The 11,449-nt window shown below is 40.5% G+C and overlaps 1 protein-coding gene and 1 pseudogene across 1 annotated transcript; one reads left to right on the top strand and one right to left on the bottom strand.

Moving 5' to 3' along the window:
- Positions 1-2,196: 2,196 nt before the first annotated feature.
- LOC115689706 (thioredoxin H1-like) lies at positions 2,197-4,680 on the bottom strand (annotated as a pseudogene).
- A 1,117-nt stretch (positions 4,681-5,797) lies between these two features.
- Positions 5,798-11,273, top strand: LOC115689655 (uncharacterized). Its single transcript, XM_030615780.2, has 4 exons — positions 5,798-6,308; positions 6,437-6,557; positions 7,564-7,635; positions 8,945-11,273. Exons 2-4 carry the CDS (start codon positions 6,530-6,532, stop codon positions 11,041-11,043), a joined length of 2,199 nt encoding a protein of 732 aa, XP_030471640.2. The 5' UTR covers positions 5,798-6,308; positions 6,437-6,529; the 3' UTR covers positions 11,044-11,273.
- The last annotated feature ends 176 nt before the right edge of the window (positions 11,274-11,449 follow it).

The raw sequence follows: 11,449 nt of genomic DNA, 5'->3' as shown, positions 1-11,449 counted from the left end.
TTTAAAATGAATAAAGTGACGAGTTTATAGAGAGAGATTCGCAAACGACACACACAAAATTTAAAATGACTAAAGCGACCAATTTCGTCCAATTGGCATTTAACATGGTAATCCATTTCAGGGCAAGACCCCCATTTGTTTATTGAGCTGAGCTGGATTATGGCTCTCAAGATCGACTCAATTAATTTCACGTTGTGCTTGAGCTCAAAGCTATTTAAATATTGGGATAAATGTGCCGACAATCCAAAAAAAATTCAAGAAAGTGTTATTAAGTAATAAAAAATTTTAAAAAGTGCAATTAAGTCCTAAAACTTAGTGATCAAGTCTTTTCGTTAATTTCGTCCAATATGATTAACGGAAAATGCCGACGTGGCTGTTTTTATTCTTTTCTCTCTCTTGTGCAGCACTAACGTGGTTAAAATATGAAATATAAGGCTAAAACGACGTCATTTTGGTTCATATCTTTTTTTTTTTACCTAAATTTTACTAAATTCAATAATAAAAAATTAGGACAGGGCCTACAAACCATCGTCACGGTCACCCCATCATTGCCTGAAAGGGCTGACGACGGTCGGCTAGGGTCGTTGGGCCTTGGCCAATGGCCAACGACCTTCGCCAACCGCAAGCTAAATCTAGTGGCCCTCAGCCAAATCTGGACGAGGGTCTATGCCTACAGTCAACAAGGGTCAGTATTTTGTTGCGGCCTACTTTGTTGTGTGTTTTTTTTTTAATTTAGTTTTTTTTAATCTAATTTAAATCAAATTTGGATTGAAAATTGAACAAAAATGATGTCGTTTTAGTTTCATATTTTATGTTTCTATATAGTTGAGAGAAAAAAAGAAGAAGAAGACAACATCAGCATTTTCCATTAGTTGAGTTGGACGGAGTTCAACCAAAAAAAACTTGATGAAGTTAATGAAAGAATTTGATTGCATCAATTTGACAAGTTTTAGGAATAGATTACACTTTTTGAAAGTTTTATGACTCGACTGAACTTTGCTGATAAGTTGTAAACTTCAGGTGCACATATCTCTTAAATATTTAGTCTAGTCAACTCGAGTTGAACTAATTCTCAACTCGATAGGCTCATAAATCTATCAAGTTCCTTTTATTTTTTTTTAGAAAAATTTAATAGTTATAAAACTGAACATAAGAACATAGGAATCCTAGAAATTACATCATATAACCATATTCATAGAGTTTTTAAAAATCAAGCCTGAGCCCAAGTTCCTCTAAATATATTGTAGCGAAGTGAAGTTGAACTCGAATATCTAGATTTACTATAGCTAATCAAGCTTGGGCAAAAACTTAATAGAGTCTGGATTGAGTTCCGAGCACCGAGTTTAGTCAAGCTTGGCATTGTATCGGCTCGTCTCAATTTGGTCACATCCCTAGTTGGAACTACAGCCCCTTCTTTGACAATCAGCCTCGCTGGGACCCGACAAGAACAGCCAATCCACGACCCTCTCACGTAGTCAAATTGGATCGCCATACCAAATGCCAACCGGACGAGATTCGCTAGAAGCCCTAATTGGTTTAAGTGAAAGAACACAACGATCGAATTGGAAAAATCACAATCGAAGGACCAAACCGAAAATGCATTATATGCAAGTATCACTTGAATGAATCAGCATTCGAGTGCACAATCCCAGAACGGGTACGTGGGGCAGGAGATATGAGGAGGAACACAGCTTGAGCGTCAAGCGAGTCATGTTGAATGGCACCAACAAATGTGTCTTCTTTTCCAATTTCATGCGTACTGACAGTATCATATCATATGATGAATTGGGAGATCTCGCACGCCTAAAAGCCAACTCCTTTTGCACTTTAGCATAACACTTGGCATGTGATCTTGTTTTGGCCATTATCAAGGTCCAATCGATGCGGGATTTTCAGTATGAGTTACGCAACCGTCATTCCCAAGACGGGGAGGGGAGTTTTATTAGATCCCACACTCACGCCCACACACCTACTAGAAGAAAACACTTCGTTTCTCATGATTAATGATATTCCTTCCAAGATTAATTTATATTCTATATGTTAGAGAGTTAATTAAGAATTTCTCTAGAACAATTTTTTATTTCCTTTTTCCAGAAATTACCATCAATTCCTCTAAATTTATTCATCACAATTGTAAAGTTCAATGAAAATCACTCCATGCTGCGGACTTAAAAGTATTAACATAACATCTAGCGCTTATAGTATATTACTACAGATTTCAACTTGTTCTAAAGCCGAAGGAGTAGCTTGAAGATCATATTTCTTTGCTCCGACCACCTTGTCCACGAGGGGTGAGCATGGTTGACCACTTTGTCCACTAGGGGTGAGCATGGTTCCAAGTTCTACCCTGATAACCTGATCAGTGGGAACCTGTAGGTTCCAAGTTCCAAGGTATGCAGGGTAGGTTCTAAGTTCGAAAAATTGGGGAACCTATTTCGATGGGTAGGTTTCAAATTCTAGGTAGGTGGAACTTGGAATCTGAAACCTAAATAAGTTTTTTTGTATTTTTTCTTGGTTTACATCTTCGTGTGATCCTGCTATGTTTCATGGCGTTAGATGATGAGTGTATAATCTGGAACGATTAGTCTAAGCTTTCATTTTATGACTTGTTAATGTTTCATATTTTTTGTGTATCTAAATATAAGTTGTGGTTAGTTGATCATAGCAGTAAGTGGTGGTCATTAAAAGTGATGATTCACTACAATTGTTCAATTAATATACAGGTGGAACCTGAGTAGACTCTAGAACCGACCCTTGAACCTTGATATGGTAGGTTCCAAGTTCCACAAAATAAGGAACCTATTATCATGGAGGAACCTATACGGAACATGGAACTGCTCACCCCTAGTATCGATTCACCCAATAACTTCTCATTTTAGTTATATTTATTTGAACCGCAATGTCAGGAAAACTAATCTTTTGTATTCTCTTTGATGAATAACAAGTTTGTTCGGCATTGTGGCGTTCATTTTCGTTTTGATAAAAAAAAAATCTGTTAGACCCTAGAACCTACCCTGAAACCTATGACAGGGTAGGTTCTAGGTTCCAGCTTCCGACCGGTAGGTTCTAGGTTCTAAAAAATGAGGAACATATACCCGAAGGTAGGTCCCATGTTCCAAGTGGAACCTGTAAGAAACTTGGAACCGCTCACCCCTATTGTCCACAATCTTCCCCATTTCACGAACATGAAGGTCAGCCTCGCCTCCACGACCAATTCTTGAGCAACTAGCTTAGCTCGTGCACATTGACCTTAAGGAAAAGGATGCTGGGGAATTTCTTAGCCAACTGTGCCAAGAAAGGTCCAATAAAGCGACACGGTCTGCACCATGAAGCAATGAAGTCCGCAACCACTAGCTTGCTGGGCTCATTGCCCTTTTGGGATTTGCTCGGTCTAGACCTGTTAAACGGGTTGGTCGGGTCGGGTTTGGGTCGGGTCATAAATGGTCCGACCCAAATTGACCCATTAACTCGTTTATGACTCATTTATTCATAGTGTAAATATCTTGACCCATACTCGACCCGACCCATACCCAACCCATACCTGACCCGACCCATATTACTAAAATACTTTTATATTTAACCTAATCTATGAATACTTGTTTCTTATGATTTTTTTTTAAAATTATACTGCTAAAACATTTTATGCAATACAAAGCTAGTGAAAAAATTTTATAATTTTTTTTAAAATTGAGGTTACATTTTGTTTTACGAAAAATGCGACATTTCTAAAAATATTTTCCATAAAGTCATTATCCAAGAAAATAAAAAAAAATTAATATTTTTTATTTTTTTAAATTGAATTTTTAATTATTTTTTTATTTTTCCTTTATTTTTGGTCGATCGCCGACCGCCGTGGCCGCGACCACCACGAGAGAGGACGAGCTCGCCGGAGGCCGGCGAAGCTCGTTCTCGCCGTCTGGCGAGGCCGAGGCCTCGCCGGCCTCGGCGAGGCTCCGGCCTCGCCGGCCTCGAGCGAGGCTCCGGCCTCGCCGGGATCGGCGAGCCTCGAGGTCGCCGGAATCGGGCGAGCTCGAGGCTCACCGGATCGGCGAGGCTCGAGCCTCGCCCGAGGCCGCGAGCTCGAGCTCACCGGCCTCGGCGAGTCGTCCCGCCCGGTGGCCGGTCGCGTGGCCGACCACCGGCCGGAATAAAAAAAAAAAAAAAAAGAAAGAGAGAAAGAAAAAGAAAAAGAAAAAAAAATAATTAAATTTCGATTTTTTTAAAACATTTTTGTAAAGAGGGAGAGAGTGTGTGGATGGATCTAGTAGGTGGGTTGGACATAGGTTCCAAACTCAACCCATTTAGACCCATTTATCTTTAAGCTTTAAAACTTAAAACCCATTTAAAGTTGACTTTTTAAAATTAAAGTGACCATATATGACCATTTATTTTTAAATGGGTCATATATGGGTTTAAGACCCATTTTGACACCTCTAGTGGATGGGTCAGTGGGTGGATTGGACATGGGTTCCAAACTCAACCCATTTAGACCATTTATCTTTAAGCTTTAAAATTTAAAACCCATTTAAGGTTGACTTCTTTAAAATTAAAGTGACCCATATAGAACCCATTTATTTTTAAATGGGTCATATATGGGTTTAAGACCCATTTTGACACCTCTAGCTCGGTCCAAGGCTCGACGATGTGGCAGCTGATCACCTGTGCCTCATCCGACGCCATTTTCGTTCCCTCTTTCTCTCTGAAAAGCTCAACACGAGCCTCACAAGAGCGAAATCTACTGATTCAAAGATTGTCTAATTTACGCTTGCCTTGCTTCTTTCGATGTGAATATTAATGAAGAACAAACAAGTAGAAGAGAGAGTTGAGGAATTATTGTATATTTCGATATGTATATTGGTTTTATTAGATAACTATTCTAAAATAATATCTCAATTAATATATGCACAATCTATGGGAAATATATGTGTAATATATGTGCAATTTTGAAAGATACGGATAATCAACGTAATATCATAGTTATCTCTAATCTTGCGAGATAGTCACGGAGTGACATGACCTATATGATTAGTGTTTTAGCATCAAGTGGCCTATACGGTTGGCTTAGAAAAATAGTTACTGTGCGATTCGATTTATGTGACCAGTATCGAAAGAAAAGTCACCTCTCGGAAAAAATGTTCGACTTGACGATGCGACCGATGCGGTTGGCATCGAAACATGACCATCGTGGAATGGACTTGACTAAGCACTTCTTCATATGAGACTTGTGCACACGGACTGAATACCATTGAGCGGCAGGGATGGATTTATTTTGCTATAAGGTACACGGGTGCACTGGATGTGATGTGCACCCAGTGCACTAGGGTTGCCTCAAGAAAGAAGGCTCTGATACCAAATTAAGAATAAAGAAGCGAAAGAGAGAATTGAGGAATTTCTGTATATTTCAATATGTATATTAATGATGAATACATCAACATATTTCTAACTTTTATTAGATAGCTATTTTAATATAATATTTCAATCAAAATATGCAAATGACCAGGTACCTTTTTTATATTCGGTCAATTTCATGTTTCTGCCATTCTTGATTACGGAAAAAATTCATTCCAATCGAATTTTTGATTTGTAGATTATAATTATAGATGTAATCCACATTGGGACTATAACAAAACTAACAAGTAGCCCATAATCATAATGCACCAATCAAAAGATTAGTCAAGGACAACCAATTTTATTGATGATAGAAAGGGCAAAGGAGAGAAATTGTAAGATCTTACAAATTCTACTTCCCACTGGGGATAAAAAAATGAAAAAGAAAAGAAAAAGAGGTGGAGGGGGGGCAAAAAAGGAAAATACAGCAAGCAAGTAGGGAACACGCGCGACACAAAAGCGGTGTGGTCAAGGGTCAAGCCAAGGGGGGCGACCAACTGCCAGAGTGGAAGTGTGGGAGAGGAGAGGGGCGTGGAACGCTTACACAAAGCATAAGCTCAGAAACTTTTTCTTCTTCTTCTTCTTCTTCTTCTTCATCATCTCCTCTCTTCCTTCACCTCCTCCTCAGCTCAGCCCACAGCCTTCGTTTATCAGCCTCTCCTGTTGTCTTGTTCTCTCATTCTCTTCACTCCTGTCCCTGTCGTTCTCCGAGGTTGCCTCTTCCTCACAATTCCTGTTGCATTCTCGTGACGCATTCTCTTCCTTTCACCCCTTAAAACCACCCCCCCCCCCCCCCCCAACCACTCTGGAAATCCGCCCCCTCTCTCTCTTTTTCCTTCCAGAAGACACACAACCCAGACAAGAAGAGAGATAAAAAGGGGCACCAGGACGATCCCTTTTCTTGATGTGCATTGTCGGCTGTACGTTGTCTGCATTTTACAAGATTCATTTCTGGGGCGTGCCCTCCACTTTTTTTGTCCCTCGCATCATCTCGTGGCTGCCTCTGCCAAGTCCACTGCTTACCATGTTTCCCTTTTCTTTGGTTCAGTTGAACAAGATGAGAGGATGGTTCTTCCAAAAATGATACCCAAAATCAAGATTGCTGGAGTCCAGTGAGTGCTTTGCCTTGTTTAGGATCGCCATGCCTTCAGCTTCCAACATGAAATTAGGTGAGCGAATATATTTCCTCTTCTTCTCTGTCCTCCATTATCTTATATCCACTTCCAACGACTGAGGTTGGTTAGTTGCGCCTCACCATGTAATCCCAAAACCATCGTGTCCTGACACAGTCTCATTGTTGTTTTTACTTGATTCAGAATAATGCACATTTTATATTTCTCTTTATCAGTGACGACAAGGCAGATTGCATATCTACCTTCCCCTTAAAATAACTTGTAGTAGGTAGCCGGAAAGGAGAAGAAAATGCAGGGCTATCCATACCTTGAATGTTGACAGATTCTGCGTCACACATTCTTCGCCGCTCTATTTTGCTTCACTGGAACATGGAACTCTCTATTTTTCTTGATCCTTTTCTTTTACAATAAAATCTCCTTTCATCAGTAGGACATAATTTTTTTTTTCCTTCCAAGTGACTCTACGACACTTTGTCTATAGTATCTTTCTGAGAACAAGTTGTTCATGAGGCAAATGCAATTTTGGCAAAAGAAAAACAACAAAGGTTGAGTGATGTGGCTTTATTTAAGTTTATATAAGTTATTAGTCTGTCTAAGTTCAGATCTAGCTTGCAGGATTTCTTTCTCACTACTATTTTATCGACAGCTGAAGAAAGTGGTCATTTCTCATCTGAGAAGATCCTAAGACCTCGTTGACCGTATAAATGTACATCAATCTATCAGTTCTCATGAAATGAAGAAAAGTAAAATAGAGTGTCGCAATACTGTTTAGGACCTTATAGACGTCGCCACTAAAGATCTTGCCTCAATTATCAGAAAAATATAAGTTATCTTGAGCACAAGGTTTACAGAATCTCCAGCTCCTTTCTCTTCTATCCCACCCTTCAGCTCTCTCCCATTCCAACTGCCATTTTTCAGGGGAAGAGGAAGTGGGGACCAATTTTGAAGTTTTTTAGAATGGAATTTAACATGGGATTCACTAGTTTTTTTTAAACATGCCATACCCAGAAGTTCTCAAAATTCACAATTCGATGTTATCCAGGTTTCATTCAAAATCATTTTGGCTCATCCCCAGCAAGAAGCTTGGATGGAAGTTTCAGGAAGTCAAACTCCGGTAAATTACTACAGCTTTTTTTTCTTTAATTATGTGTTTTCTGTTCGAATATGACATTAAGCTGGTGCTAGCATGCTACTCCATGCCACTGTTGTTTTAGCTCTTGAACTTGTTATCACATACTTGATAAACAATACCCCATAGCTGCAACATTGTTATGCTCATCCAATTTTCAGAAGATTTAATGGTGCATGAAATCACATAACATGAATGAAGGCAAAACTACCTTAGACGCCATATCCCAAGAGAATAAGGAACATGGGAGAAAGGAAAGAAAGAAGATAGGGAAATTCCCTTTACTTTCTTGTATAGACCTAAACTCCACAGATACTTTTTCTTCCATGAGCGTCCATAGAATCATCATTATGTTCTTATGGATATCAACATTATGGTCCTGGAGCAGTCCTCTAGGGCACAAATTCCATGCTTCAACCTAAAATGGTGCTTTACCAGATGTCATCTTGCCTGGTAGCACAATCAAAATCAGAGAGAATCTGCTATTTGGCAATTCTAGTTAGAGCTCAAAGTTCAAAAGATGAATGTATTGCCATTGTTTATCTAAATATGCATCATAAATTTCTCAATGTGAGGATTTCAATCAAGAGAGGCAATTTACTCATTCACCTCAGTTTTGGGGGTATTCTGTGTCGATAATTTACTCAAGTAAATTACCCTGGCAGCTTAAATTCTTTCAGCATGGCTCTCTGCTTCTTGCAGAAGAACATAAAGGAGGACAATTTTAATCTCCCACATAGTACCTTCTTCAATGTCCTCTTAATAATGTCGTTAGAGCTGTCATGTTCATTTTTGCAAGTTGGAAGCTATTCGTCACTAAAAAATATGCCTATCGAGATACTTCCGTTATATGCCAGAGATCCTGTACTATATTCAAACAAAAATGTTACATGTTTGGTAAGAGAAAGCCGTGAAAAGGGCATTGATAGAGTCAATGCAATAGGAGAGGACATAGTGGAATGATGATGGATGTAGAGGTTAACTTATCTAAACATTGTGGCATATCTTTGTCTCAAGCGCATGAGAGTAGTTCTTACTATAGCCTGCAGGAGAAAATAGCAGCGCACCAGTAATATCCATGCTCACTGCGCTCTGATAGAAGGTCCTAGATATTCTATTATTAATATCTGGTTTTATATGACGGTCCAGTCAGCACGTCCATGTACTGGATTATCTGCGTAGCACAATCCATCCATGTATCTAATAATGAAAATCTTATCCAAAATGCTCTTCTGGGTTATAGAAAAGAAGAAGAAAATCTGCTCTTCTGGATAACCTTTTGTGCATGATGCAGATTTCTCTGCTCACAGCGTATCTGGGGTTTCAGCTTCAAGTAAATCCTTGCCTATGTCCAGAAAAGTATTCAAGGGACTAAAGGATTATAGAAAAGAACTCGTGGACCTGGAATTATTTGTCCAGTGTTTAGAGGATTGGGTTTCGGAGAATTCATTCTCAGACGAGTCAGACCCAATGAATATGGAGCATTCTTTCCCACCTCCCTTTGAGATTGATGAACTGCGAAAGCTGGATTTGGCTTTGGAGGGGGTACTGTTGCAGCAGCTGTGGCGCTTGCCACGTTCACTTTATGCACCGAACTATACAAAGGAGGATGAGTATCTTGCATTAGAGGACTTCCTGCATGCTATTGTGAAAGGTTTATGGCGTACATTTTGGCATAAAAGCCTTCCGTTGCCGTGCTTTGTATCTTGCCCCTTTCGTCCTGGATCCAAGTTCTACACGATAGAAAAGGCAATATCGAGAGGAAAGCTTGAAGAACTCTGTGGTTTAGCTTTGATATCAAGAAGTGAGAGAGATTTACAGGTGCACTGGGATCAAGTGATGGTATTTGTCTTGTATAAGCCGGATATATTAGAAGGTGATGAGTTGAGATTATCTCCAAGAATGATCTGTGAAGCGCTCTTTTATGGATTTCACATTCTTGTTTCGAGGAGTTTGGGTAAATCCAATACTGTGAATGACGATTCTGTTTTTGTCCTGGTTCTTGATTCGAATTATGGAGGAGTGGTGACACTTGGAGGTGACCTCGGCAAACTCGAGTCAACTCCGTCTAATCCATATCAAGCTGCAGCTGAGTGGATCAGGAATCATTCCGAAATTTGCGTGTCCCCTGTTGACAAGATATGGAATAAGCTAGGGAATCCAAATTGGGGAGACTTGGGAACTCTGCAAATGATCATGGCCATTTTCTACTCCTTTGTCCAGTCAAATGGACCACCAAGAAAATCAATAGATTACTTGGCCTCTGGTCATCACCTTCGTGTTCAGAAACGAAGGATGGAGTGTGGTGCCCTTGAGAATGACAGAGCTTTGGTACCTTTCCAACCAGCTAGTAATCAAGGAGAGATTGCCGAAGTAGAGGAGCAAGAGGTTCCGTCTTTAAGAAGGCATGCACTGTGTCTCGAAATAAAGCGAGGTGAGATGTTGCTCCTAGATGATCAGCAACAGGGACCTAGAAGTTTCCAAATACAGGAATCGGTTGTTGGTGGCAATCATTTTCTATATAATGCTGTTTCAGTCGATCATCCAACAGAGTTACTGAGCTTATATGTAGGTGCTCATCCATCCAGACTAGAGCCGTCTTGGGAGGATATGAGTTTGTGGTATCAAGTACAGAGGCAGACAAAGGTGTTAAACACTTTAAAGCTGCAGGGAGTGTCGAGCAAATACTTGCCAGAAATAATTGCATCTGGTCGTATTCTGCATTCGGGTCCATGCGCGAAGCAGAGTCCAGGGGGCCGATGTGACCACCCTTGGTGCGGAACGCCTATACTTGTGACCCGTCCAGTTGGAGAGCCACTTTCCTCCATAGTTGCTCGGAATGGTCCCTTTGCCGCCAAAGAGGCAGTACGGTGCTGTCGAGATTGCCTCACCGCTCTGAGAAGTGCGGCTATGGCCAACATTCAGCATGGTAACATCTCTTCAGAGAATGTCATCCGGGTCACTGATGCCCACGGTTCGGGAGTGAAGTTGAATATTCTCACATCATGGGGACGTGCCGTTCTGGAAGAGAGGGATAGCCCCGGGATAAATTTGCAATTTTCATCATCTTATGCTCTGCAGCATGGAAAGCTCTGTCCATCATCCGATGCTGAGAGCCTTGTTTACCTGCTCTTTTTCATATGTGGAGGAACCATGGACCCACAAGATTCTATTGAATCGGCTCTACAGTGGAGGGAAAGAAGCTGGGCAAGACGTTCAATCCAGACACACCTCGGCGAGGTTTCAGCTCTTCTCAAGGCATTTGCAGATTATGTCGATGGCCTTTGCGGAACACCATACCCTGTCGACTATGATATATGGCTCAAAAGGTTGAGCGCAGCTGTTGATGTCTCGACAGATAGAGGTAAAACAATTGAAGCGGCAATAACATAAGGACTCATAACTACAACCGAGTTTTTTCAGAGCTCTTGCTGTGCATTCTTTATTTATGTAGATGGGGAGTTTTGGGTTTCCGTAACAGCAGTCGGGTGAAATTTGCTGTCAGTATTCTGGAGACGGGTATAGGGGATCTCTGCCATGTGATTCCTTTTTGTACCGGACCAGATGTAAATGCATCTCGGCTGTAATTGAGTTCAATCAGTAGATTCAGTGCTTGATGGAAAGGGAAGGATCTTGCTAATCTTTCAGTAGTGTCTTATATTTACCCTTTAAAGTCGGTCCCAATTAAGCACAGAAGTAACTAGTTTGCAGTCTATGTAGAACCACAGATGCTTTTGTTAAAACCTTCCGACTCTAATGGCCGAGCTAAGGAACGCTTGACCACATCGACAACCATTTG

The sequence above is a fragment of the Syzygium oleosum genome, unplaced genomic scaffold (assembly GCF_021117445.2).
Source record: "Syzygium oleosum isolate NSW1041296 unplaced genomic scaffold, Sole_v2.1 Sole_v2.06, whole genome shotgun sequence".
Classification (NCBI taxonomy): Eukaryota; Viridiplantae; Streptophyta; class Magnoliopsida; order Myrtales; family Myrtaceae; genus Syzygium; species Syzygium oleosum.
Note: the sequence above shows the minus strand (reverse complement) of the source record. Positions and strands in the feature narration are given on the sequence as shown.

Bases quoted from the DNA above. Each gene is read 5' to 3' on its own strand.
- LOC115689655 (XM_030615780.2), top strand. From the start codon at position 6,530: ATGCCTTCAGCTTCCAACATGAAATTAG. The intron at 6,558-7,563 runs GTGAGCGAATAT...GATGTTATCCAG, and splicing joins AGCTTCCAACATGAAATTAG to GTTTCATTCAAAATCATTTT. The intron at 7,636-8,944 runs GTAAATTACTAC...TGCATGATGCAG, and splicing joins TTTCAGGAAGTCAAACTCCG to ATTTCTCTGCTCACAGCGTA.